Below are 27,831 nucleotides of genomic sequence, written 5' to 3' on the forward strand. Positions count from 1 at the left end.
TGGACATGAAAAACTTGAGACGCAAAATAAGACAGGAGGTTTGTGAAAACTGAGAATAATTTCCTGATATTATCGGAATATCATTTGTTTGTTAAGCCCTTTTTACAAAACCAAGATATGATTTGTGGCGAAGACCAAGACAGTAACAGACACTCAGAGATGTTATTACCGCAGCTTGCTCTGAAAAGAAAAGAAAAGGAATGCTCTTCTGGACATAATAGTTTCCTACTCTTTGATTAGATATTCTAAAATGTAACTAATAACTATTTTGAAGGAAAAAGGTTAAAAATAATCTCCTGAAGGTTGGACTGAGGAGAAATCTGTTCATCCTTTGTGAATGCCTTCAAACATATAACTAAGCCTTAAAAATATAAGTTATAATATTTCAACTACAATTATATATCATTTTGAATTAATTCATATATAACTGAATTTGTGATATACATTGTTGTCATATGTAATAATTTCCTTAAAGAAAAGGGAAATAATATAATCTATACTTACTATTTAAAAATGAAAACATTTATTGACACCACTTAGAATTTATTGTTAGAAAACAATTACTTTATTATACAATACAAACCAAAACATAATAATTAAAAACTTAAAAAATAAATTATACATTGGGAATTCATAATAGAATAAAATAAATTAAAACATCTCTAAAGGGAGAAATATAATTAAAAAAAAAAAATAAATAAATAAATAAATAAAATAAATAATAATGGTAGTAAATAAAGATATATATTTTAATAGCTTGTAGGAGTTATATACACCTAACCTCAAAATGCGTATCCAAGTGGTCATATTAAAATGGGGAGGGAAGGGAGGGAAGGGAGGGAAGGGAAGGGGAAAATATAATGGAAAATGGGAAAAAAAAGAAAAAGAGTATATTCTAAAATATTTTAAATACTGGGGGGAAAAATTAAGAAAAACAATTCATATAATTTTAAGGAAAATATATCAAAAATACATAAATGGATCTTAAAATAATATCCTTAAATGTTAATGGTCTAAATCATATGATAAAAAGGAAAAAAGCTCTATTATTTTTAAAAAGACAAAATGCGGATTTATGCTTTATACAAGAGACCCACCTCTCAAATATTGAATCTAGTAAATTACAAGGAGGTTGGGTCAAACATTGTTTTTTCTCACCAGCTACAAGGAAAAAAGCAGGTGTTGCTATTCTGGTAAATAAAAAATGTACTGCTACATTCAAATTAAAGGCAACAGATAATAATGGAAGATGGATAATTGTGGAAATGAATCTGGGAAATACTACCATGACGTTAATTAATATATACGCCCCTAATTCGAACCAAAATGAATTTTTTAAAACTCTTCAACAACTGATATTGCCACTGGCTACTTCAAATCTAATAGTAGCTGGGGATTTTAATGCTGTTATGGATCCTCTATTGGACAAAAACCCAAGTAGATATATGAAATCAATGGGATTAGATAATTTAATACAAACTTGTGATTTAATAGATATTTGGCGAATACTTCATTTTAATGGACGGGAATTTTCATTCTGTTCTCATGTTCACAATTCCTTTTCAAGAATAGATTATATTTTTATATCAAAACACCTAGCACATCAAGTAACAAAAGCTGCCATTGATCCAATTATTTTATCTGATCATGGTGGGGTATGGATTGAAATTAAGATTACAGATCAAAATACAAATAGACCAATATGGAAGTTTGATAATACATTGCTTGCTGATCCAATATTTTGTGAAAATTTTCAAATAAAAATGAAAGATTTTTTTCAAGTAAATGATAAAGATGAGATCTCTAGAGAAATATTATGGGATGCATTTAAAGCATCAATAAGAGGACAAATCATTTCTTATTCGGCTTATCTTAACAAACAAAATAAAAAACAATACTCTAATTTAGAAAAAGAAATTAAAAATTTAGAATTAAAACTAATAGAAAAATGGGAATATTCTATACAACAAGAACTGTTAAAACTCAAATGTAAATACAATGAAATATCATCAAAAATGATAAGAAAAGATTTATTTGCACAGCAGGCACTGTATTATGGAAACTCAAATAAGTCGGGAAGAATACTGGCAAATTATCTAAAAGTGAAAAAAAAGAAAACAAAAATAATTGCTATAAAAGATGAAAATGGCGAAACACTTACACAAATTGATCCAATCTTAAAACAATTTCTAAAATTCTATAAATCTCTTTATTCTTCCGAGACTTATTTAAATAAAGAAAAGGAAGGTTTAGAATTCTTAAATTTATTAGAGGGTCCAAAAGTTCCTGAACATATAAAACGAAGTATGGAAGAACCAATATCACTAAAAGAATTAGAAACAGCTTTGAAATCCCTTAGAGTTGGATCCGCTCCAGGTGGTGATGGTTATACAGTTGAATTTTATAAAACATTTCAAAAATTTTTATTACCCTATTTATTAAATCTTATTCAATATCAACTTAATAAAGGTTGTACAAATGGCACTATGGCAGAATCATTAACAATAGTTTTGCCAAAGCCAAATAAAGATCCCACTTTGGTATCGAACTATAGACCAATCTCTTTAATAAATGTAGATGGAAAATTATTAGCAAAAATCCTTGCGTTAAGATTGGCTAAAGCTCTCCCACATATTATAAGTATGTCTCAAACAGGATTTGTTGCTCAAAGACATTCATCTCATAACACTAGACTAGCATTCCATATGTTATACTTAACAAAGAAAATGAACGAGCCCACTTTTGCTGTATCTTTAGATGCAGAAAAGGCTTTTGATAGAATAGAATGGACATTTATGTATCAAGCAATGGAATGGTTTGGTATAGGTCCTGGATTCACACAAATGATACAAACATTATATAGCTCCCCTTCTGCTAGATTATACATTAATAATATGTTTTCAGAAAAATTCAATCTACAAAGAGGAGTTAGACAAGGTTGTCCTTTGTCTCCTTTACTGTTTGATATAGTTTTAGAACCCTTAATATTAGCAATCCAACAAGTAAAGGAGATACAAGGTATACCTCATTCAGATAAAGAATATAAAATATCAGCTTATGCTGATGATTTATTATTATATTTGAGGAACCCAGAATCTACCATTCCACATTTACTTGAACTGATTGAAAAATTTGGAAAATTTTCAGGATATAAGATAAACTGGAACAAATCAGAAGTACTTCCATTAAATATACATTGTACAAAAATTTTATTTAAATCATTCTCGTTTGTTTGGAAGGAGGATGCTATTAAATATCTTGGAATTTGGATTACAAAAAATATAGACGATACAATGAAAATTAATGAAAAAAATTTATTACAAAAAATAACAGAGATGTGTGAGCAATGGAACCCTTTACACTTATCTTGGTGGGGAAGAATACAAACTGTTAAAATGATGATTTTACCTGTAGTCTGTTACCAAATGGGAATGATACCAATTTTCTTCCAAAATTCTTTTTATAAAAAATTAAATAAAATATTGACAAAGTTTATTTGGCTTGGGAAAAATCCCAGAGTTGCTTTAGTGTCATTGCAAAGACCAATTGAGGAGGGAGGGGTAAATTTTCCCAACTTCTATAGGTATCATCAAGCCTATATTTTACGTCAAGGTATGTATTGGATCCTCCCAGAGCCCACTATAAATATCCCAGAATGGTTTTGGCTAGAATGGAGACTTATGTTTCCATTACGTCTTAGTCATGTAGTTAGTATCAAAATGCCAAGGCTATACAAAGAACATAAAATATTCATGGATACATGGAAAACTTTAAGATATATAAGTAATCTAACTCCTATTCCAATTAATAAATCAACAACTCAAACAATTTGGTTAAACCCCAAGATCAAAATAGGCGGTTTCAAAATAATCTGGAAAAACTGGATGACAGCAGGTATTCGTATTCTAGACGACATAATAAAAAATGGTAAAATGCTGGAGTTTTCACAATTGCAACATAAATTTGATCTTAATAAAACACAATATTTTAGATGGTTGCAATTGAAGCAATCCATTCAAGAAGGGTTCCCTGAATGGAAAAATCTTACTAATTATCACAGCTTGGAATTCTTGTGTTTCCAGATAAATTCAATAGGACATGAAGCTGCACAGTGGTATAAATTAATATCTGGATATATAAATAAAAAACCAAAAAATGGTCTTAGAGACATTTGGAGCATTGAGATAAAGCACCAAATTAGTGCATCTCAATGGCCACGACTTTGGTCTTGGAGGTTAAAATGTACGATGTCAGCATCTATGAGACAAACTTGGTTTTTTCTTTTACATAGAGCTTTATGGACCCCTACACGTTTACATAGAATTGATAGCTCTAAATCTAATAGATGTTGGCATTGTCATATTGAAATTGGGACATTAGACCATCTTCTATTCTTTTGTCCATTCATCTTAACATTCTGGAAATCAATTTGGCCTCAAATTAATAGGATGTTAGAAAACCCAGTAGCCTTAACATATGATACTATATTATTTGGAACAACAATGAGAACAAAAAGTCAAATAACATCAAATAATAACAAATTATTGTACATATTAACTGGAATAGCAATACAACAAATCACACTGAATTGGAAAAATCATGACAGATTAAATTACACTTTCTGGTGGAATTCTGTTTGTCATATATATAAAATGGAACTTACCATAGCAACACAAAAAGGATATATTAATAAATTTCAAAAGATATGGAGACCATTAACAGAATTTTGTAATGAATGATTAACTTTTCCCAAGATAAAAATTGATTAGAGGGAAATGAGTTGGGATTTTATTTCTGATTTACACACCATATCAATGTTGAATGAATTTACAATAAAGTTGTTTTGAAATATTATTGATTGAATGGGAGGGAGGGAGGGAAGGGGAATACTACATTCAAAAGAAATTATATAAATCTAGATTTACTGCATAATATTATAAAATCTGTATAAAATTAATTTTCTTAAAAAATGTTAAACTTGAAGATGATAAATATGTATATCAAGTGTATATATTTAAATATCTAATAAGTTTATATGAAACACTTGTTGTAACAAAAGAAAATGAATAAAGATTATAAAAATAAAAAAAATATTTTTATATGAGTCAAGCGAAAAGCATCTGGAGACTGTGGTGTTGGACATTTAAAAGGGATACAAATAATGTGGCCATTTTTTGTCTTCAACCTTCCACTACCAACATCATCTTCTTTCAAGTGGCTGCTGCTTCAAAAAATATTTGATAGAATGTTCTGCCACCGTGTCCCATCCTTAGAAATAAAAGGCTGATCAATTGCATGAGACTGTCACAGCACTTCCAAAAAAAAGGAGAAAAAAATTACTAGAGCATTCAGACACCAGAGGAGTCTCTGGTCTGGCTAGGTTACTAGAAATCAGTCACATTAACCTTTATTAGCCTAACAACAACTAAATGGAAATATCCATAACTTCTTTTAGAAGACTGAACTAGGACCTGCTGGGCTGTTAATGCTGTAGGCTGTGACAATTGAACTTTCTGCCAGAGGTAGAATTTACGTTTTAAAACTATGAGGTAACAGGTTTTGCAATATGGAAACTAGTTAATAAAGTTTGCTTTTTTAAATTCAAACTGTTTATCACTAAACCTACAACTTATTTTATCCCCAATCTTTAACTCGCCGACTCGCAAGAGCAAAATAGTGTTCACTTACCCCAGAGAAATGTCCTCTTTTCTCAGAACTTCTCCAAAAATGCTAGATGGCAGTTCTTTGATGAAATTAATGAGGCAGCCTATAGTCTGTGTGCATAGAGTATTTAGATATACGAGGTCTGTTCAAAACATTCCAGGACAGTTTGAATTGCGCGCCAACGAGAAGTTCTTTTAAGACACGCTAGGCAGCGTTGAGTAGCTTGAAACCTCACAAGTAACCTCCTTTTCCCCATTTGTTGATATCTGTTTTTTGTCTCCAAGCTATAGCAGTTTTTGTGAAAGTGTTTTCCTAATCGTCTATTTTTCATCATGTGTGACCTCAATGAGCAACGCTACAGAGTGAAATTCTGTTTTAAATTGGATGACCGCTACAGAAACTTATGAAATGTTGAAAGTGGCTAATGGGAAACATGTCATGAGTCGTGGAGGGTGTTTTAAATGTGTCAAAATTTGTGAATTTTTCCCACAAAACACAATGACAGTTCTTCCCCAGCCATCTTACTCTCTTGACTTGGCCCCTGCTGACTTCATCTTGTTTCCTAAACTTAAATCCACACTGAAAGGAAAGCAATTCAACACCATTGAAGACATAAAGCAAAATTATGCAGCAACTTTTGGCAATTTCTGAAGATGCATTTAAGGATTGTTTCAAGAAGGGGAAATGACGTTGGGAAAAGTGTATACATAGGGAAGAGGAGTACTTTGAATGGGACCCAATGGAATAAGTTGTAAGATTGTTTAATACATTTTTATAATATTAGTCCTGGACCTTTTTAAACAGACCTCACATATATAGAAGAAAAGCAGGCTTCATTCTATCAGGTACTTTACTGTCTTGTATCAACTATCTCGTTCCTCAATTTAAATATTAAGAACTTTACCCTCAATGGGAAAAGTTACCCTCAATGGGAAATTTTATAAACAATTTTCCTTTGTAAAATGTGTTGTACATGCATATACTGATTCTTATAAAATTGCACATCCAAATATGGATGTAAAATTATACATGTTGGCAAGATGCCATTTACTTTTTAATGCACAAAAAAAAGAGAGAAAATGTCACCTTAGTTCAGTGTGTTGCTAACTTTTTTTAAGGTACGGCACACGAGTCTCGTAGTTGTAGGGCACCTGGAAATGCGCGGACATCGACGGGCTGATGTCACACGCATGTGCGGATGTCCCTGAGTCTCCTGTTACCGCCGGTGGGGAGGTGCTGCAGAAGGAGAGATGAGGAGAAGGAGCAGAGGTGCCAGTGAGGAGGAGAGGCACAGACGCTGGCTGACCGACTACAGGACGTGCCTCTCGCCATGAGAGGCATGTCCTGTAAGCAGTCAGCCGGCGCCTCTCCTCCTCACCGGCATTTTACAGCACACAGTTTGCAATACACTGCCTTAGATAATCAAATGAACAAAAAAGCAGTGACTACCCAGAATTCAAATAAAGTCGAGTTTTGGCTCTACATCTGGATTGTGTTCTGTGGCATTCGTGTCCCTTTCAGCATTGTTACTGATTTATTTTTGTTTGTTCACCCTCAGATTCTATCTAGGTTGCCCAAAATTGGGCATCTAAATTTGGGCATGAAGCCCAGATGGACATGTAAAGTATTTAGTCAGTTGGATGCCAAGAACAAATTGAGGTTAATAGGAGTTAATTTGCACTAGTTTGGATTTACGGTATTTACCCATCTTCCTTCATGCTTTTCATAACGTTGCACGCAACCCAAAGTGGAGCACGGGAGGTGCATGGACAGGCAGGGGCATTAGTTTTGTTCAGTACTGGGAATACATACCCAACTTGCATGGTAAGATTTATGCCAGGTTTCAGCTGCCGTAAGTCCTTGTGCCCAAGTTGGGCATGGAAATCTAAGCGCTATTCTATAACAGGTCTTCAGAATGATGCTTAGCATGGATTTTTTCCCGGTGTCTAAATTTGCGCACCATTTACTGAATCTGGCTCTCGGTGTATTTATAGTCTTACCATACCTAAGGGTCCCTGGGGGAGAGAATTGCAATGTATACAGTATATGTAATTTATAAAATACTAGAGTACAAACACATATTTGCACCTTTTTCAGAGTAGACAAGTATTTGTGCACTATTGGAGATAGTTCTGGGTGCCTTACTTTATAAAATGTGCTTTTTTTTAAATCTCTGTGTATAAGATTTTTTGTTTTTATATTTCTTATCTTCAGATTGTGTTGTGCCAGAATAACATTCATCATCAATCTCATATGAACCGAGTGGTTGCACATGAACTGATTCATGCTTTTGACCATTGTCGTGCACAGGTAGATTGGTTCAGTAATGTCAAACACTTAGCCTGCTCAGAGGTAAGTTAATTTTTTATAGACTGATGCCTTTTTTAGACTTTTTATTTTTCTTTATCGTGCACAGTATTTAGTTTTCTAATATTATCTTAATTGTGTGGTATGGTATGCTTTATTTACTACTACTACTTATCATTTCTATAATGCTACTAGATATATACAGTGCTGTACATCAAAACATAGAAGAGACAGTCCCTGCTCAAAAGAGCTTACCATCTTGTCAAGACAGACAAACTGGACAAGAAGGTACATCTATACACAGTGCTCAAGTGGGGGAATTACAGAGGGAATGATCCCACCCTTCCACAAGGTGGTTAATAAAAAACGTACAGAAATATATCATAAGTCAGGCAGAAAAACAGATATTAAACAGTCAGTTCATTAAACAGTGTTTTAATCCTGCCTTAGAAGATGCTAGTTATTAAGTTTGGGGGCAGTTACATTTTCACTTGGGTTACTTTGTTCCTATAAATAAAGTAGTAATTTTAAAAATGTGTTTCTCAGGTTCCCTTTGTCTAATATTACATTTTATTTAAAGATCCGAAACCATTGTCGTACATATATAATAGGGGAAATCACAAGATATGGGGGGGACTTTGAGATCACTATACATTGTCACTGTATTTGGTTGGTTTGGTTTATTTATATCCCTCCATTATCAAAGGCGGGTTACAAACTACATACAAAAGTACAAAGTTACATCTAAAATACAAAACAAACAAAATACCAGACAATAAAACATTGGTAACCATGAGTATTCATCTCATGTCTTGAAAGACTTCCACCATATTACTCAATAGGATCCACTGTTCACTTTCTGCAATTTTGAGGCTGGAACCTAACCTCTATTTTCCCATAGACTCAACGTTTTGTTATTCTTGATTTTGCTGTTCATGAACATTTTCAGGAACCATTTTACTGCGAATAATGAGAACCGACTGTACTTATGCTACTCTTCACTATTTTACCTTTGTTTTGTTATTTTGAATATAATACAGAGAATATTAAGAAAAATATTGAGACTTTCTTACTTTTACAATAGATCCGAGCGGCCAATCTCAGTGGTGACTGTTCACTGTGGAATGAAATAGCAAGGTTTAAATTTGGATTAAAACAGCACCATCAGGTAAATATGTAAATAATAATTGCTGGGCCCCAAACTAATCATTTCCCTATTTAAAAAATTAAATGGTTGATCATTGCATTCTTCTTTCTGGCCCTTGCTCTCTTGACTGTTTTTGCAAATGTCTGAATTTTCTCTTACTTCTCATTAAAACAATTATGAGGATTTTTCTGTCACATAAAGTCAAACTCAACGCAAGTAGATTTCAGCGTGTCTGAAATTAAAAAAAAAAAAAAAAATTGGCTCTCCATACCCCCTTTCAGATTTGCTGAGATCTATGTACGAGGGGCGTTCAATGATTTATCTACCTGAGTATAGAAGAAAATAGCAAACATGTTGAAACAAGGCTGTGCATGTTGTGACATGTCTCAAGTTTACTCATGCACAGTTGTTGCTCAATGCAAGTCTAACATTCCAAGAGACAGGATGTCGAGTCCTTGTGCGAATCAAGTAAGAAACTGCTAGATTTGGAGTCCCATTCAGTGATAAAATTTCTCACAAAAGAAGGGAAAAAAGCCAAAGGAGATTCATGAACGCATGATTGCAGTTTATGGTGAAGCTGTCCCATCACCCTGCAAAGTAAAAGTTTGGAGCAAGCAGTTTAAGTGGGGTAGAGAGTCCATTGAAGATGATACTCACATAGGATGGGCTGTGGAAGCAACTTCCACAGAAATGTGCAAGAAAATTGAGGATTTAATTTTGACAGACAGACGAATTAAGGTTTCCCGAATATCTGAAAAAATGGGCATCTTGGCAGGTACAGTTTAGAAAATAATTCATGAAAAGTTGGTCATGTTCAAGAATATTGCAAGATGAGTTTGAAGAATGCTTACACTATGTCAGAAGGCCAAGAGGCTTCAGTTCTGTCAGGAGAACTTGGAGATGTTCTGTGAAGACAAGTGAATTTTTTTCATCATTTGGTGACTGGAGATGAGACTTGGGTCTATCACAGAGATCCTGAGTCCAGTGGAAGCACAAGTCATCCCCACCCCATAAAAGTTCAAGACAGAAACATCTGCAGGCAAAGTCATGGCCACTGTCTTCTGGGATGATGAAAGACTTGCTTCTGGAGTTCATGCCACACAAAACAACCATAACCGGGAAGAGTTACGCCAACTTTATGATCGTTTTGCGGGAGTCGATCAATTTGAAAAGATGAGGAAAACTCACAGCAGGCATGCTCCTTCTTCACAACAAAGCACCGGTGCACATGTCATAACAATCATAGGCTGCTATCCAAGAATGTGGGTTTCAGCAGCTGAACCATCCACCCTGCAGTCCTGACCTGGCTCCCTCAGGTTATTTTTTGTTCCGAGATTTGAAGCAATCTTTCTGTGGACAGCAGTTTGAAGGTTGTGATCAGGTAAAGGCCCAGCAGGCACTCATGCCTAGGTCCCGGCACAGGTAAACTGACCGAGCATTAGTCTGGAGGTTGGTGGAGACTTTAGCAAGACCAGAAAAAGAAAAAAAATGAAAGTCCAACTCTCTGCTTCTTTGCAATGGAACAGAATTTATTGCCAAAAACCAGATTTTAGTTCAAATAGTTCATTCAGCAGGGCTTCACTGTAAGTACTTTTACTGATGCCTTAAACACCTTTCTCCATTTCTAGTACTCCATGCTTCTGAATTCATCCCATTTAGAAAAAAAAACAAAAAAACAACAACATTCTTTTCTCAAATATGCCCTTCTCATTAACCAAAAGATTTCTAAACATTCAATTGTCTATAACATTCCAAAATCATCCCTCAGGGCTCTAATAAGGCACAGAATTTACACAGTCCTCCTGTCCTTTGGCCTTCACTTCTTCCTGACCCCCTGGTATTACTTCTTTATCCCAGGACAAGCAGGCAGCATATTCTTGACTGATGGGTGACGGCACCGACGGAGCCCCGGTACGGACAATTTTAGAGTGATTGCACTCTAAGAACTTGGAAAGTTCTGGTAGGCCGCACCGCGCACGCGCGAGTGCCTTCCCGCCCGACAGAGGCGCGCGGTCCCCAGTTTCTTAGTTTCCGCGGAGCTAAGAAGACGCGTTTCCTCAACGGCTGTTGAAGAAATATTTTTTCGATCTTCCCGCTCGCGTAAACCTTTGTTTTAATAAAGGTTTCTTTATTTCTTTTTTTTTTTTTTTTTTTTTTAAAAAGGAAAATAATAAACTTAGTTGTTTTTTTCTTTCTTTTTTCGTTTCGCCCCGGCGGGGCCTGTTGCCACAATCGAAGCCTCGGCTTTCGATTTGGCAGAGGCTGTCTTTACTTTCATGCCCCCTCAGCCCGGGTTTAAAAAGTGCCAGCGGTGCGCTAGGCCAATCTCACTGACAGACCCACATAACTGGTGTCTGCAGTGTCTTGGTCCCGACCATCAAGCGTCCACTTGCACCCGCTGTGCAACTTTAAAAAAACGAACACTTAAGAACCGCCAAATCCAACAGCGGTTGCTATTCGGTGCCGAGATGTCCGATTCCAATGTACCGGCACCGACATCAATTGCATCTCAATCGGCACCGACTTCATCGACACCGCGCGATACCGCGCCGGCGTCGCAACCAGCAGGTAAGCCGGCTAAGAAGCCTTCCCCGCTGGAGCGTCCTCCGGTCTCTACTGCAGTGAGTCCAATCCTGCCGACCTCGAGGCGCCCACGGAAGCGCTCCGCTCCGATTGAAGTTAGCCCCTCGACATCGGGTTCTTCATCGGAGTGTCGAGCGGCACCCAAGGTACCGCAGAAGAAAAAGGCGGTACCGGTGCCTTCACTGGACGAGCGCATTGCCGCCGTTCTGCAGGTACAGCTGAGAGAACAACTCCAACAGCTACTACCTGCCTTTTTGCCCCAGAACCTTCCAGTTCCGGTACGGTCGGAGCCACCGGTGCCGATAGTGGAACGCCCTCTTTTATCGGCATCCACTTTATCGGTACCGGGTCTTACCACCTCATCGACCTCGATGCCGGTTTTAGCTCCAGAGCCAAAATCTCACCACCAGGCGGTTCAAACCTCGGTACCAGCACAACAGGTTACATCGCCTGGTACCGTATCCATGAGGTCGGGCAAGTCCACACATAAAACCCGACACCAGGAACCTTCCACACCAGAGTCTCGACACCATGGCTCTCAGGTTAGGGATCCTGATTTGTGGGGTGATTCGGAAGAGCCCTTTCTTTCCGAAGGTGAATGCTCTTCTGATGAGGAGGAACACCTTGTTACCAATCCCTCTTCTCATCCAGATTCCGCATCTTTTCCTTCTTTTCTAAAGGAAATGTGTGAATCCTTGTCTATTCCCTTGGAGGCTGAGTCAAAGAAATCTAAGGCATTTCTTGATGCATTGGATTTTGACCAGCCTCCAAGGGAATTTCTTAAACTTCCTCTCCATGATATATTGAGAGAAACGTTTTATAAAAACCTTGAAACTCCCCTGACTGTCCCTGGAGCCCCTAGAAAACTGGACTCCTTATACAGGGTGATACCTATACCTGGTTTTGATAAACCCCAACTCCCGCATGAGTCTCTTTTGGTTGAGTCCACTTTAAAGAAATCAGCGGGAGCTAATGTGTATGCCTCAGTCCCTCCTGGCAGAGAAGGGAAATCAATGGACAAATTTGGCAAGCGGCTATATCAAAATGCCATGCTTGCAAACAGATCAGGAAATTATGCGTTTCACTTCTCATTTTATTTGAAACATTTAATCCAAACAGTTTCTACCTTTGAGAAACATCTGCCTGATCGCAAAAAATCCGCTTTTCACACTTGTACCTCCTCTCTTCTCCAGTTGAGGAAGTTTCTAGTAAGATCAATTTATGACACCTTTGAATTGACTTCTAGAGCCACGGCTATGTCAGTGGCTATGCGCAGGTTGGCATGGCTCAGGGTCTCAGAGCTGGAAGTAAACCACCAAGACCGTTTAGCAAATACACCTTGCTTAGGGGATGAGCTGTTTGGTGATTCCATGGATTCCACCACACAGAAGCTATCAGCGCATGAGACACGTTGGGATACTCTCCTAAAGAACAAAAAGAAGACTCCACCTGCTAGGCCTTTCCGACAACAATCGGCATACCAACGCCGCTATGCTGCTCGTCCTTTGCCTCAGGCTACTCAACAGCCTAGAAGGCAACGACAGCAACAACAACGTCAACCTCAAAGGCAGACACAGCAGCAACAGAAACCTCCCCCACCTCAAAAGTCTACTCAACCCTTTTGACGTGTTTCTCCTGAGCATAGCCAATATCATACCATCTACCCATCTTCCCCAACCTATAGGAGGGCGCCTGACCCATTTTCTCAGTCGGTGGGAGATCATTACATCCGACCAATGGGTCCTAAACATCATCCGCCACGGCTACTCTCTCAACTTCCAGACTTATCCCGCTCAAAGTCTACCAAAAGAGTCTGCTTTAAACACTCATCAATCCTCTCTCCTGATACAAGAGGTTCAATCTCTTCTTCTTCTAAACGCTATAGAAGAAGTTCCTCTAGACCAGAAAGGTCAGGGATTTTACTCCCGTTACTTTCTAGTTCCAAAGAAAACAGGAGATCTCAGGCCCATCTTAGATCTTCGAGATCTCAACAAATGCTTGGTCAAGGAAAAATTCAAGATGCTTTCTTTAGCAACTCTTTATCCTCTTCTCAATCAGGGCGAATGGCTATGCTCCCTCGACCTCAAGGAGGCTTACACTCATATTCCCATCCATCTAGCCTCCAGACAGTATCTCCGCTTCATGATCAATCACTGTCATTACCAATACAAAGTTCTCCCCTTCGGACTTGCTTCATCTCCAAGAGTGTTCACCAAATGTCTGATTGTGGTAGCTGCTTTCCTTCGTTCACATCATCTACAAGTTTTTCCTTACCTGGACGATTGGTTGATAAAGGCCAACTCTCCTCAAACAGTGCTACTGGCCACCAATAAAACCATCTTGTTCTTACAGATTCTGGGGTTCGAGGTCAATTTTCCCAAATCTCATCTCATCCCCACTCAGAGACTTCAATTCATTGGAGCAGTGCTGGACACGATCCTCATGAGAGCATTCCTGCCGTCCAACCGGCTCCACACTCTTCAGGTTTTGTGTCAACAGGTTCTTCTTCAAAGTTCCATCTCTGCCAAACAAATGATGATACTATTGGGACACATGGCTTCAACAGTGCATGTCACTCCTCTGGCACGTCTTCACCTGCGCACACCTCAATGGACCCTTGCTACCCAGTGGTCCCAAGCGACGGATCCTTGCTCACGTCACATATCTGTGACATCATCTCTTCGTCAGTCTCTACAATGGTGGTTGGTATCCTCAAATCTATCCAGATGTCTTCTATTCCATCTACCTCCTCATCAACTAGTCATCACAACCGATGCCTCCCCGTATGCTTGGGGAGCTCATTTGAACGAGTTCCAAACTCAAGGTCTATGGACAGCCCAGGAAAAGAAGCACCACATCAATTTCCTGGAACTCAGAGCAATGTTTTATGCCCTCAAGGCTTTCCAACATCTTCTCTTCCCTCAAGTTCTGCTCCTGTGCACAGACAATCAGGTGGCGATGTACTACATCAACAAACAGGGCGGAACGGGTTCTCGCCTCTTGTGCCAGGAAGCCCAGAAAATCTGGACTTGGGCCATAAATCATCATCTATTCCTGAAAGCGATTTACATTCAGGGAGAAGAGAATTCCTTAGCAGACAAACTCAGCAGAATTCTCCAACCTCACGAGTGGACACTCGATCCTGTAACTCTTCAGTCCATCTTCGCTCAATGGGGCACTCCTCAGATAGACCTCTTTGCAGCTCCTCACAATCACCAGCTGCCCCTTTTCTGCTCCAGACTCTACTCGCCTCACCGTCTGGCAGCGGATGCGTTTCTCCTAGATTGGTCAAATCTGTTCCTGTATGCTTTCCCTCCTCTCCCTCTCATGTTGAGGACCTTATTCAAGCTCAAGAGGGAACGAGCCACCATGATTCTGATAGCTCCGAGGTGGCCCAGGCAACATTGGTTCTCCCTTCTACTTCAACTCAGTTCCAGAGAACCTTTTCTTCTGCCACTGTATCCTTCTCTGCTTACACAGCATCAGGAAACCCTTCTGCATCCCAACCTCCAGTCTCTGCACCTGACAGCTTGGTATCTCTCGGGCTGACTTTGAGTGATCCCCTTTTATCTCAGCCTGTTCGTTCAATTCTGAATGCCTCCAGAAAGCCGGCCACTCTACAATGTTACCATCAAAAGTGGACACGTTTTTCTTCCTGGTGTCTTCTTCATCACCATGATCCCACTTCCCTTGCAGTGGAGACCTTGTTGGACTATCTTCTTTCGTTGTCAGACTCTGGTCTCAAATCCACTTCAATCAGAGTCCACCTCAGTGCTATTGCAGCTTTTCATGAGCCAGTCCATGGAAGACTCCTCTCAGCTCATCCCTTGGTGTCCAGGTTTATGCGGGGTCTTTTTAATGTGAAACCACCTCTTAAAGCCCCTCCTGTTATCTGGGATCTCAATGTAGTTCTATCCGCTTTAATGAAGCCTCCATTTGAACCCTTAGCTACTGCTTCTTTCAAGTTCCTCACTTGGAAGGTACTTTTCCTTATTGCTCTTACCTCTGCCAGGAGGGTCAGTGAGCTACATGCACTAGTTGCGGATCCACCTTTTACAATCTTTCATCATGACAAGGTGGTTCTGCGTACACATCCAAAGTTTCTCCCTAAGGTTGTCTCTGATTTTCATCTCAACCAATCCATTGTTCTGCCTGTCTTCTTTCCGAAACCTCACTCTCATTCTGGAGAACAGGCTCTACATACTTTGGACTGTAAAAGGGCTCTAGCTTACTATTTAGAGCGTACTAAGCCCCACAGATCAGCTCCCCAGCTCTTCCTGTCATTTGATCCAAATAACTTGGGACGTCCTGTTTCTAAGCGTACGTTGTCTAATTGGCTAGCAGCGTGTATTTCTTTCTGTTATGCTCAGACCGGACTGACACTGGAAGGTTCTGTCACTGCCCATAGAGTCCGAGCCATGGCAGCATCTGTAGCTTTCCTCCGTTCTACTCCTATTGAGGAAATCTGCAAGGCTGCTACTTGGTCCTCAGTTCATACTTTTATATCTCATTATTGTCTGGATGTTTTTTCCAGACGGGATGGACACTTTGGCCAATCTGTTTTGCAAAATTTGTTTTCCTAATGGCCAACCTTCCCTCCATCCCTCTTTTTGTTAGCTTGGAGGTCACCCATCAGTCAAGAATATGCTGCCTGCTTGTCCTGGGATAAAGCACAGTTACTTACCGTAACAGGTGTTATCCAGGGACAGCAGGCAGATATTCTTGCGTCCCTCCCACCTCCCCGGGTTGGCTTCTTAGCTGGCTTATCATAACTGGGGACCGCGCGCCTCTGTCGGGCGGGAAGGCACTCGCGCGTGCGCGGTGCGGCCTACCAGAACTTTCCAAGTTCTTAGAGTGCAATCACTCTAAAATTGTCCGTACCGGGGCTCCGTCGGTGCCGTCACCCATCAGTCAAGAATATCTGCCTGCTGTCCCTGGATAACACCTGTTACGGTAAGTAACTGTGCTTTATCAACCTTGCCAGACTGGTACAGCTTCAGCTTACTGATGGGTATATATTTCATCATGACTAGCAGGTGAAGACTAGACAAAACTTTGGAATAGCATATAATAGTCTTCTCTCAGTCTCAGCAGGTGTGAGTGAGTTGTACCCATCTCCCTTGATTATGGCTGTTGGAATTTGTTTAGGGCGCCTGGTCCCTTTTTGTTGCTGGACTGAGGTTGGGTGGACTCTGTTTGGTGGTCTGTCTGACCTCGGGGGTGTCACACCTGGCGGGTCTCGTGCTGGGTCCCTCCCCCCTTCCTCAGCTGGCAGCCTGGCCCCTGATTCCGGTCAGACCTCCGGTTTTGAGAGCCATGGAGTCTGTTCTGACAGAAAAAAAAATCCTGAGGGTGTTCCGGTCTGAAGGGCTCTTTCCCTTTAAATTTACTGTCTTTTAATGTATTTCTCACCTAACCGGCACTTTTATTTAGTTAGGTCGCATCTGGAGCAATGAGCACTTTTGTAAGGGGAAAAAGTGCTCATTGTAATCCAGCCGTGAGGCACTCGCAGCCGGCCTGTTTGTGTGAGGCATGCCACTGAGAAGGGGAAGCCTCGTCAGCATTGGATGCTGGCTGCCAGGGATCCCCTTCGTGAGTGCCTCACGGCTGGCAGCTGTTTTGCGGGGAAACCCAGGCTTCCCCCTGCCACGTAAGCAGGAGCTTCACCAGCCGCCCGACAGTCAGGCAGAAAGGATTTCCTTACCGCCGCAGCGGCTCGGGACTCCCTTAACAGCTGATGCCAGTTTTTCTCCTTTAGCAGCTGAGGCAGTTTAGGCCTTTTAGCTGCTGAAGGTCTCTGGAGCTATTTTTTTTTTTTTTGGCAGTTCAGATCCATTTTTGGTGGGAAGCACCACCATTTTAGTCTAGCCTTAGGTGACTTGTCCCTGTTTGGTGACACAGGTGACAGGTTGGTTTGCTGGGACCCCTTCTGTAGCAGGGAGTCCCAGGGGGCTGCCAGGATTCCTCCCCCCTATTTTACATGTTTAGCTTTTTGCTGCAGCTGGAGGTCCTACTTCTGTACCTCTGCTCCTTCTCCTCATCTCTCCTTCTGCAGCACCTCCCCACCGGCGGTAACAGGAGACTCAGGGACATCTGCTCACGCAGCGGCCCCCAGATCTGAGTAGAAAAAGTTGCACATGTTGGATGTCAGTTGGGTCTTTCGCTCTTTTGTGCAGAGAACTCGGAAGATCAGGAAATCAGATCATCTCTTTGTCCTTCTAGCGGGTCCTTGTAAGGGAGATGGCGCTTCCAAGGCTACCATTGCGCACTGGATCAAGGAGACTGTTGCCTCCGCTTATCTTCTTCAGAAAAAGCCTGTTCCTGAATTTCTCTAGGCTCATACCTCTCGAGGTCAAGCAGCTTCTTGGGCTGAGTATTCTTTGGTGCCTCCAGTGGATATTTGCAAGGCTGCAGTTTGGGCTTTTCTGTGTTCCTTTATGAGACACTACCGTGTGGATGTTCACGCACGTCAGGGCGCAGTATTCGGTGAGCGTGTTCTGGTGTCGACCCTTCGGGAGTCCCACCCATGATGGGTACTGCTTTGGTACATCCCATCAGTAAGCTGAAGCTGTACCAATCTGGCAAGGTTGATAAAGAAGGAGAAATTAGGTTCTTACCTGCTAATTTTCTTTCTTTTAAACCTTCCAGACTGGTACAGCACCCCACCCTGTCTGTTGTCATGTTGTTCTTGCAGTTGTTGCGCATGCTGCGTGTGCAAAGTTTGCTTTTTCTGCGGGTTCTAGTATTTTTCTAGAGCCAGGGAGATTAAAGAGCAGCGGCTGTGGCTTGGCTGGCGTAGCTGTGGGGACATTTGGCTGCAGGGGATCTCTCCTTTGCATTTTCCAACAGCATTCCTATTTATTAGTTTTTATTCCTGTTCGAGATACCATTAGAGAATTTGGTGCCCTGCATTGTGGCGCCCAGATTTGGAACACCTTTTATGAAATTGCCCGTAATATAGTAAATGTTGGCAGATAAAGACTATACCGTCCTTCCAGCCTGCCCAACAAAGTGGCCTGACACTTGTATCTGGCATTCTACACGCTGAATATGAGCAGTTTGTTGTAAAAGGAAGCATTTTCAGTTGCTCACTTAAGGGAAAACAATTTTACAAGCAAAATGTGAGACATTCACACTTGTGTTTAGGACTGTTTGAGAGAGATGATTTTGGGAATTCTACTGCAGAATTGAGTGTTATTTGGAATCATAACTGTAAAGCAAAGATGGAAAAAGAGTAAATTTTATGCTCAGAAAACATCTGCAGCAGTGCTGAAATAAAGTTATCATGACTCATTTATTGCTATGTTGTATTCTTTTTTTTTTTTATCTAAGAGCGTGCTAGTCTTAGTGTTTACAGAATTTATGTAAAACATGGGGGGGGCCATTTTTTTAAAAAGACGTCTTTAAGTCTGATTTGGATGTTTCCCACAACACGTCCAAAGGTAGACTTTGCAGTGACTCAAGTCACTAAGCGCACAGCCCTCCCTAGCGAAAGAGGAGTGATGCTAAAGGATTCTCAGGGTGGACATGGTCTTAAACCTACGCCTTCCAAGCCGCCAAAATAAACCCTTGGCTAGCCCAAATGGCCCTCAAGGCCTACAACTACCTCGACTTTAGAAAACTGCTCAAAACTCACCTATTTCGAAACCAAGACCCTTAATGCCTCTTTAATAGCCCCCCCGTCTGATCTTCTCCCCTCCCCCTCCCCCTCCTCTCCTCCCTACTTCTCTCCTTGCTGTTCGTAACCCTACAATCATTTTGATATGTAACCTCTTGTAACTACTCCCTCCTTACTGTTTGCAATACTATGTTCAATTTGATATGTTACCACTTGTAACCACTTGTTCAATTTGATATGTAACCACTTGTAATCTTTGTCTAACTAATGTGAACCGCCTAGAACTCTTCGGGGTATGGCGGTATACAAAAATAAAGTTATTATTATTATCATCTTTGGGCATCAAGACAACAGCAGCAGCCTTGTTTGCTGCATGGGTCTGTCGCACAAGACTGTAATGAGTATCCTTGGCGGAAAAGGACTCCTGCTCCCAGTTTGTGCTGGAAGGGATGGATTATATGGCAGATGCTTTGTTTAGCTTCATTTGGATCCTCAGCAAAGTCTTGGCGTATGCGGTCTCTGTTCACAGGATGCTCTGGATTAGGCAATAGACCGGGGACTCTGCTTCTAAAGAGACCTTAGACTTTATCTTCAAAGGATAAATGCTTTTTGAAAAGGGCCTTGATGAACTCATGGCCAGTGTATCAAACTGCTGCCCCAAATCTCTGCCAGACAGCAGATCTCGCCGTCCCCCTGGGGTGAGTCAAAATAATTTTCATCCCACCTGCCGGTCCTGCAAAATATCTAGAGCTCCTACACCCAGAGATCCTTCCAAGGGTACAGACAACACTATAGCAATCCCAGATGCCAGCAACCCTTCCTCCACAAAGTCCCAATGATGCCAGGCTTGGAACTGCACTTCTACACATTGACGGATGGTTGTCAGCGTTTCGGAGGGAATGGGATATGATCTCGGACCGGTGGGTGCTGGACATCATACAAGAGGGACACAAGATAGAATTATTTTGTCCCCTCTGGATTTGTTTCTAGACTCTTCAGCTGGGAGGCCAGGGTCCAAGCAACTCATCAGCAGTTCTTAGCCATTCACACTACAGAACCGGTCCCCAATGAATCGGGCTAAGGCAGATACGCCTTATACTTCATTGTGCCCAAGAAAGGCACAGAGGACTGGAGGCCCATCCTGGATCTCAAGGCAGTCGATGCCTTCCTGAAGATTCCATGTTTCCACATGGAAACAGCCCGATGGCTCAGGGAGAATTCTTGGCATCTGTGGATTTAACAGAAGCCTATCTTCATATTCCCATCTTCCTGGAACACAGACAATATCTGAGATTTTATGTTTTCCAGCAATATTTCCAACTTGCAGCCCTTCCCTTCAGATTTGCAAAAGCTCCCTACACTTTCACCAAAGTAATAGTGGTAATGGCTGATCATCTCCGCAAACTGGGGGTCAAGGTACATCCCTGTCTGTACGATTGGCTCATCAGAGCTCCGTCCAAGGCAGAGTGTGAGCAGGCAGTACAGAAGGTTGTGGCTCTCCTGCAAATGCTGGGCTGGATTGTCAATTTCAGGAAGAGCCAGCTAGAACCAAGTCAGAGCTTGGAATATCTGGGCATTCAGTTTGACATAGCCCAGGGCTGTATTTTTCTTCCTGAGCCATGCAAACAGAATCTCCAGAAACAAATCTTGGCTCTCTTAGTACTTCCAACCCCCACAGCCTAGCACTACCTTCAGGTATTGGGCTCCATGGCAGCCTCACTAGAGGTTGTTCCCTGGGACAGGGTGCATATGCGGCCCCTACAGGTGACTCTCCTCTCAGCATCATTCTCTTCAGATGCAGCTCCCATGGACAGGGACAGCAAGGAGCAGCTTATGCTGGTGGCTTCAAGGAGATTCCTTGTCGAGGGACTTGCCCATTGCAGAGACCGCTTTATCCATGACCAGTGAACGCGCCATCAAAAGGGATGGTCTATAAACCGTCTAGAGTAGAGAATGACACGGGGAAAAAAACTCTGTCCCAGTCGCTGCCCCATCTCCGGACCACCGTCCCCTTCACTGTTCCATCCCCGCAGCATCCACCCTTCCCTCTCGCCACCTCACTGCCCTTCGGCAATCATCGTGCGATTCGTGCATCTCCCTCCCTTCCCCTTACCTTCGCAGCGCATTTTAAGGTTTCAGATTTGTTAAAAGCATGTGTGAGCAGAAGCTTCTCCTCTGACGCAACCAGAAGTTGCATCAGAGGAGAAGCTTCCGCCCACACACGCATGACTGCACGTACGCTCCGGCAGCTTTCAACAAGTCTGAAACCTTAAAATGCGCCGCGAAGGTAAGGGGGAGGGAGGGAGATAAGATTCGGGTAGGTAGGAAAGAGGGAGGGGGCCGCACGCACGATCGATGACTGCATGTTCCCTCCCTTAACTGCGGGGACAAGGCCATTCACCGCTCCACGGGGCGATGGATGGCCTTGCCCCGTACCTGCGGTGAGCACTTTTCCCCCTCCACCGTTTTGGCGGGTTACACGCAGCTATTCCCGGGTAACATCCACCGTGTCATTCTCTAGTCTAGAGCTTCGTGCCATCAGGCTAGTGTTAAGAATACTGGAAAAGGCCCTAGAGGAAAAAGCAGTACGAGTGTTTTCTGACAACGCAACAGCAGTAGCTTAAACAAATGGAAACATATCATCCCTTACTACCATAAACTGCACTGGCTACCATTTGAATCCAGAGTACTGTTCAAGTTCGCATGCCTCAGCTACAAAACGGTGTTTGGTCTATCCCCAAGCTACCTCATCCCCCACTTTAAATTAAATCACAACAATAAGAACTCTCGCAGAATTTATCTATTCGCCTTCCCCTCCCTAAAACTATGTCAACTCAAACGATTCGTTGACAAAACCTTCTCCTTCCAGGCGGCCAAACTAAACTCATGGCTTGCCCAAATTATACTTGATGCCCCCACTTACCTGGACTTCAGAAAAAAACTCAAAACTCACTTATTCCATGGACAGAATCCCTAACACTCCCACTCCCTTCAATACACATGAACCTCCACCTTCCCCTCCTAATGTACCCTCCAAACCAACTAACTTCACTGACCGGTATTTTTCCCTCCTATTGTACACTCTTGTATATTCCTATTGTACTCCATTGTATATTCTGTCAACTTCATTGACCTGTACACTCCAAAAATTGTTAATTCTTCTCAACTTAAATGACATGTTCATTCCATAAAAATGTTAATTCCCAATGTTATCTTCTTTTGTAATATTATTAATTGCTGTGAACCGCCTAGAACTCTCTGGGTATGGCGGTATACAAAATAAAGTTATTATTATTATGATGTGAACTGGTAGGGGGGCACCAGAAGTGTTCTCTTGCATCTGGAAGAACAAATGCTCTTCCGGTGGACAGAAGTGCATCTTCAGGCTCTTTCCGCTGCCATGTAGCTGGAGTAGAAAATGTTCAAGCAGACTTTCTCAGTTGACAAGTTCTGGACCCGGGGGAATGGTCTCTCTCTCAAAAAGCATTCCAGCTCATTATGAGTCATTTTGGAAGACCAGTGAGGACTTGATGACTTCTGCCTAGAACTCGAAAGCCACATGCTTCTTCAGTCAAAGAGCACAGCCAGGAAGCTTAGGGCTGAATGCGTTAGTTCAGCCCTGGCGAAGCCAGGTTCTCCTTTACATCTTCCCACCTTAGCCCATGGTGAGCCAAGTCATCTGCAACATCATTTGGTATACCACAGGGTTCTATCTTGTCCCCTTTATTATTCAACATCTTCCTATCTCCGTTATTAGAAATTAGTCAGGCCTTAGGTTTTATACCATTTTCCTATGCAGACGATATACAACTTATACATCCCTTGGATCCCGAAAACTATTCAGAAATTTCAGCTATAAATCAAAAATTGGAACAAATTCAAAACTGGTTAGATACAAATAAACTTGCATTAAATATAAACAAAACAAAATCTATTCTGTTTACTTGGAAGAAAGAAATAACACTCATTAAACCTTTTCATCTTAATAACATTCAAATTAATTTGGTCCCCTCTGTTAAAATCCTTGGTATACTGATTGACGCGAATCTATCATACCATGATCATATTTCCCTCATAGTTAAAAACTGTTTCTATAAACTTCGCCAAATTAGGTCAATCTCTAAATTCCTTACCACATCATCTTTGAAAATATTAATCCATTCTTTTATAATATCAAAAATCGACTATTGTAACGCTTTATTTTTAAATATTACTAATAAGGAGAAAAGGAGACTACAAATCATCCAGAATACAGCCGTAAAATTAATTTATAATGCAAAAAAGTTTGACCATGTTTCCCCTCTCTTGAAAGACGCGCACTGGTTACCCATAGGTCATAGGATCATGTTTAAAATAATGTTTCTTATTTTTAAAACATTAGCATCTAATGAACCTCAATTCATATCCAAACTATTAATTCCTTATAAGCCAAAACGCTCACTGCGATCATCGGAACAAAATCTACTTTCCGTACCCTCATTAAAGATTATTGGGACCAGAAGACTGGATATTTTTACAGTTATGGGCCCTCAATGGTGGAATACTTTACCACAGTATATTCGATCTGAACTAGATATTGTTAAATTTAAAACACTTTTAAAGACTTATTTATTTAAAGATGCCTACGATTTTTCTTAATTATTTTGAAATTTTTCTCTTACATGGTGCTCTGGTTTTATAATACCCTTCCCATTGTTCTTTCCTTTTTTTAACTATACCCAAATATTGTAACTTTTATCCCCATTCCTTAACCTCATGTGTGTGTTCTTTTAATTTTGTAATTTGTAATTTGAATTATTTTGTAAGTTTCTTCTATTTAAATTGTAATATGTACATCGCCTAGAATCTGTAATAGGCGATTCATCAAAAACTGAATAAACTTGAAACTTATGATTTTAATGGCCCCAGACTGGCCTCGCTATTTATGGTATGCAGATCTAGTCCATCTTCCGTGGGACAGGGGCTTCAAGTGCTCTCTTCATCACTGATCTTCTCAGTCAGGGACCAGTTCCTATTGAGAATCCCCAGTGCTTTAGTCTTACAGCATGGCCCTTGAACACAAGCCCTAATTCAAAGAGGTTATTCAAATGTAATCATTGATACTCTTGTGGGAGAAAAAGCCCTCTACTGTGGCAGTCTGTGCCAAAGCTTGGAAGACTTTACAACAGTGGTACGTCAGAGACCAAGTGGAGCCATTACATGCTCCCATTTGGGGGGGTCCTTGCTTTTCTGCAAGCCAGTCTGGAGAAAAGCGTGGCATTGGTTTCCCTCAAGGTACAAGTGGCAGACCTCTCATGCTTCAGGGTACAGAGTGGTTCAGTTTCACTTACAGCTCATCCGGACGTGACTAGATTTCTAAAAGGTATGCTCCTTTTGAGGCCACCAATTCAGCATCCTTTTCCAACCTAGAACCTTAACATTGTTTTGAAGAGTCTTACTAAAACCCCTTTTGAGCCGCTCAAAGACGCATCCTTTTGGACCTTAGGGTCAAGGTAGTGTTCCTAGTGACGATCATCTCAGCAAGACGCATTTCAGAGCTGCAAGTTCTCTTTTGTAGAGAGCCATTTCTCAGAATCACAGACAGGAGTAACCCTCCGTGCTGTTCCTTTTTTTTTTTTTTTCTTAAAGTTGTTTCTGATTTCCACATCAACCAGAAAGTTCATCTGCCTGCTTTTCGATCCATGGGGTCAATTAAGCAGAATAAGGTTTTACAGAAACTGGATGTGCAAAGAGTCTTACTTCACTACTTAGAAAGAACCAATGATTTGAACCATTGATTTTTGACCATCTGTTTGTACTGACTAGTTAGCTGAGGCGTGGTAAGCCAGCGTCAAAGGTTTCTATTGCCAGATGGAGTTGCATGGCCATCTCGTTGGCATATATCGCCTGTGGAAAGCAGCCGCTGGTTTCTCTTAAGTCGCACTTAACCAGGAGTGTCGCAGCTTCATGGACTAAGTCTCAGTCAGTCCCTCCAGCTGAAATTTACAGGGCGGCTTCTTGGACTTCTCTTCATATTTTTGCAAGGTTTTACAGAGTGGATGTGGTAGCTCAAGAGGACACTGCCTTTGGGGCTTCAGTAATTGTGGGTAGGCTCTTCTGTCCCACCCTAGACGTTGCCATTGCTCTGGTATATCACCATGCATACGGAATCCAGAGTAGATATAAACAGAATGAAAGTTTGATTCTTACCTGGATAATCTTCTTTCTTTTAATCTACTATGGATTCCATATGGCCCACCCACTGTCTATTCCTTATTGCCTTCTTTTCTGATTCAGATGGTTCTCATTTCCAGGCCTGAGATTTTCCTCCTGCCAGCCAGATGGCCATTTATAGTCTATAAAATCTGTTTTATTACTTGGAATCTAGCTAGGTGCTTGGGACCTGGGTTACCACTGATGGAAATAGGATGTTCGGCTTGATGGACCTTCGGTCTATTACAGTATGGCAATTCTTATGTTTAAGATTATCCTATATATAAAAGTGCATTATTCAGCCTCTGGTTCTTTTGATGTTAGTGCTTGTTGCACACAGTAGATTGGTTATTTTTGCTGCTATTTTTCTTGAGCAAAACAAAATTGTATGTTGTTGGCGGGGAAGTTGCCCTGCACCCCTTCTTTGTTTTTTTTATTTCAGTGGTGATTGATTGCTTTGGGACAAAACTGAAGGGAGCACTATACTTCACTTGCAATGTGGGAGGTGCTGAAAGCTGCAAGTGTCACTTCTGTGGGTTTGGATTGAACACCATATGTACAAAATCCATAGCAGATTAACAGAAAGAAGATTATCCAGGTAAGAACCTAATCTTTCATTCTGCTTTTAAACCAGCTATAGATGAATCCTAATTCTTGTTTAACTATTACTACAGAAAGCTTTGCTACATGTATGTTTACAAACATACCTTGTGCTAAAAGCTGCTTTTTTTATTTTTTAGGTCTGTGTACGAGATAGAGCAGTTCGTTCAATTTTGGCTGTTCGAAAAGTTAGCAAAGAGACTGCAGAGAAGACAGTAGATGAGGTTTTTGACTCGTGTTTCAATGATCATGAACCATTTGGAAGGATCCCACATAGTAAAAAAGATGCAAAATATGCTTTCAACCATTTTCGTAATCGGGACAGATATTATTCAAATTTATAAAAGAAACATTAATTTATCTATGATTAAAGGAACATTGCAAAGTGATGAAAGGGCAGCATGGACACACATGATCAAAACAATTAGATTAACATTTCAAATGAGTAGGTTATTTCAATCAAATTCATTGAATTAAATTATAATTATGAATTTTATGAGCAAGAAAAATTTTATGCAAGAAGACTGCCTCCTATATTATTTGTTTCAACATTTAGGAAAACTTACCAGAAACCATGGAACAATTTGACACAAAGCAATATTATATAATTGTAGCAAAGATTGCTTTTAAGAATGATAGTGCTGTGCCCTTCAACATAATAAATACCATTGTCATGGACATATCATTTTTATATAAATATATTGTATGCAGGAATTTTTTAAAAGCCTATATGGTTTTTATCCAGATTCTTGAACACTTGTTCTACAGCATGTTATTCTGTAGTTGATGTTTTCATTTTTGAGAACTGGTAAGGTGGATGTTTTTGTCAATAATTTTTTTTTCTCATCTGTGAAACAATAGTTCAAATCCATTTTGGATCAGAATGGATATAAAAATTTTATGTTTTAGAACTGGATACAAATCATTTTTTGTCCTGTTATAAAACCATCAAGGGTAGCAAATGGTCTCGATTCACAGCTCTAAGGATCATATGCTGGATAGAATAAAATAAAGGAACAATCAAATGTTTTCTTGCTTTTATACTTTACTATTGTCAATCTTAAATTTTTTGCATTCTATACAAGTCTATAACCATTATATGGTGAGATTACTTTGGTGATTTACCGTATACTGTATACTCTAATATAAACCGAGATTTTTGAGCCAAAATAATGGCCCCAAAAATGGAGGGGTCTCGGCTTATATTTTGGTCAACGCCCACCTGCCCCCTCTCAGACTTGTGCAGGCCTCCATCAGGACTGCCATATGGCCTGGTGGGGGTTGGCCGAGACAGGAGAGAACTCAAGGCAGCCATTCAGGGAGGGGCTCGCCAAGGGGCAGGGGTATGGAAAGCTCACTCCTGCCCAGTATACTGCTGGACTACCAAGGATTCAAAAAAAGTACATGAAGGAGGCGGGAGGGAGGAAAAAAAAATTGGCAGAGTATGCCGGGACAGGAGACAGGAGGGATCCCTCCTGTTCCGGCCCACCAGGTCATATGGAAGGCCCGGTGGAGGCCTGCAGGACATCAGGAGAGAGGGGGGCTAGGGTATAGGGCAGGGAGGGGGGCTGGATGCAGAGCCTGGCAGAGAAGGAGGGGCGCTGGGTATAGAGCTTGAGGTGGAACAGGGTGGAGAGCCTGGCAAGGAGGGAGGGGGGCTGGGTGCAGAGCCTGGCAGGGCACATGAATATTAACACCCCCCAGTCTTATATTTGAGTCA

General features: G+C 40.8%; 1 protein-coding gene across 3 annotated transcripts in view; it reads left to right on the top strand.

Annotated features, from left to right (window-relative positions):
* Positions 1-27,140, top strand: part of ATP23 (ATP23 metallopeptidase and ATP synthase assembly factor homolog) — a 48,975-nt gene extending 21,835 nt beyond the window's left edge. For 2 of the 3 annotated variants that reach the window (XM_033957905.1, XM_033957902.1), the window contains exons 4-6: positions 7,879-8,016; positions 9,056-9,139; positions 26,252-27,140. In XM_033957905.1, coding sequence (XP_033813796.1) covers positions 7,879-8,016; positions 9,056-9,139; positions 26,252-26,455 — 426 coding nt within the window. In that variant the 3' untranslated portion in view covers positions 26,456-27,140. The remainder of the gene's footprint in view (positions 1-7,878; positions 8,017-9,055; positions 9,140-26,251) is intronic. The other variant, XM_033957904.1, reaches the window with a different exon arrangement.
* Positions 27,141-27,831: the final 691 nt, after the last annotated feature.

The sequence above is a fragment of the Geotrypetes seraphini genome, chromosome 9, assembly GCF_902459505.1.
Source record: "Geotrypetes seraphini chromosome 9, aGeoSer1.1, whole genome shotgun sequence".
Classification (NCBI taxonomy): Eukaryota; Metazoa; Chordata; class Amphibia; order Gymnophiona; family Dermophiidae; genus Geotrypetes; species Geotrypetes seraphini.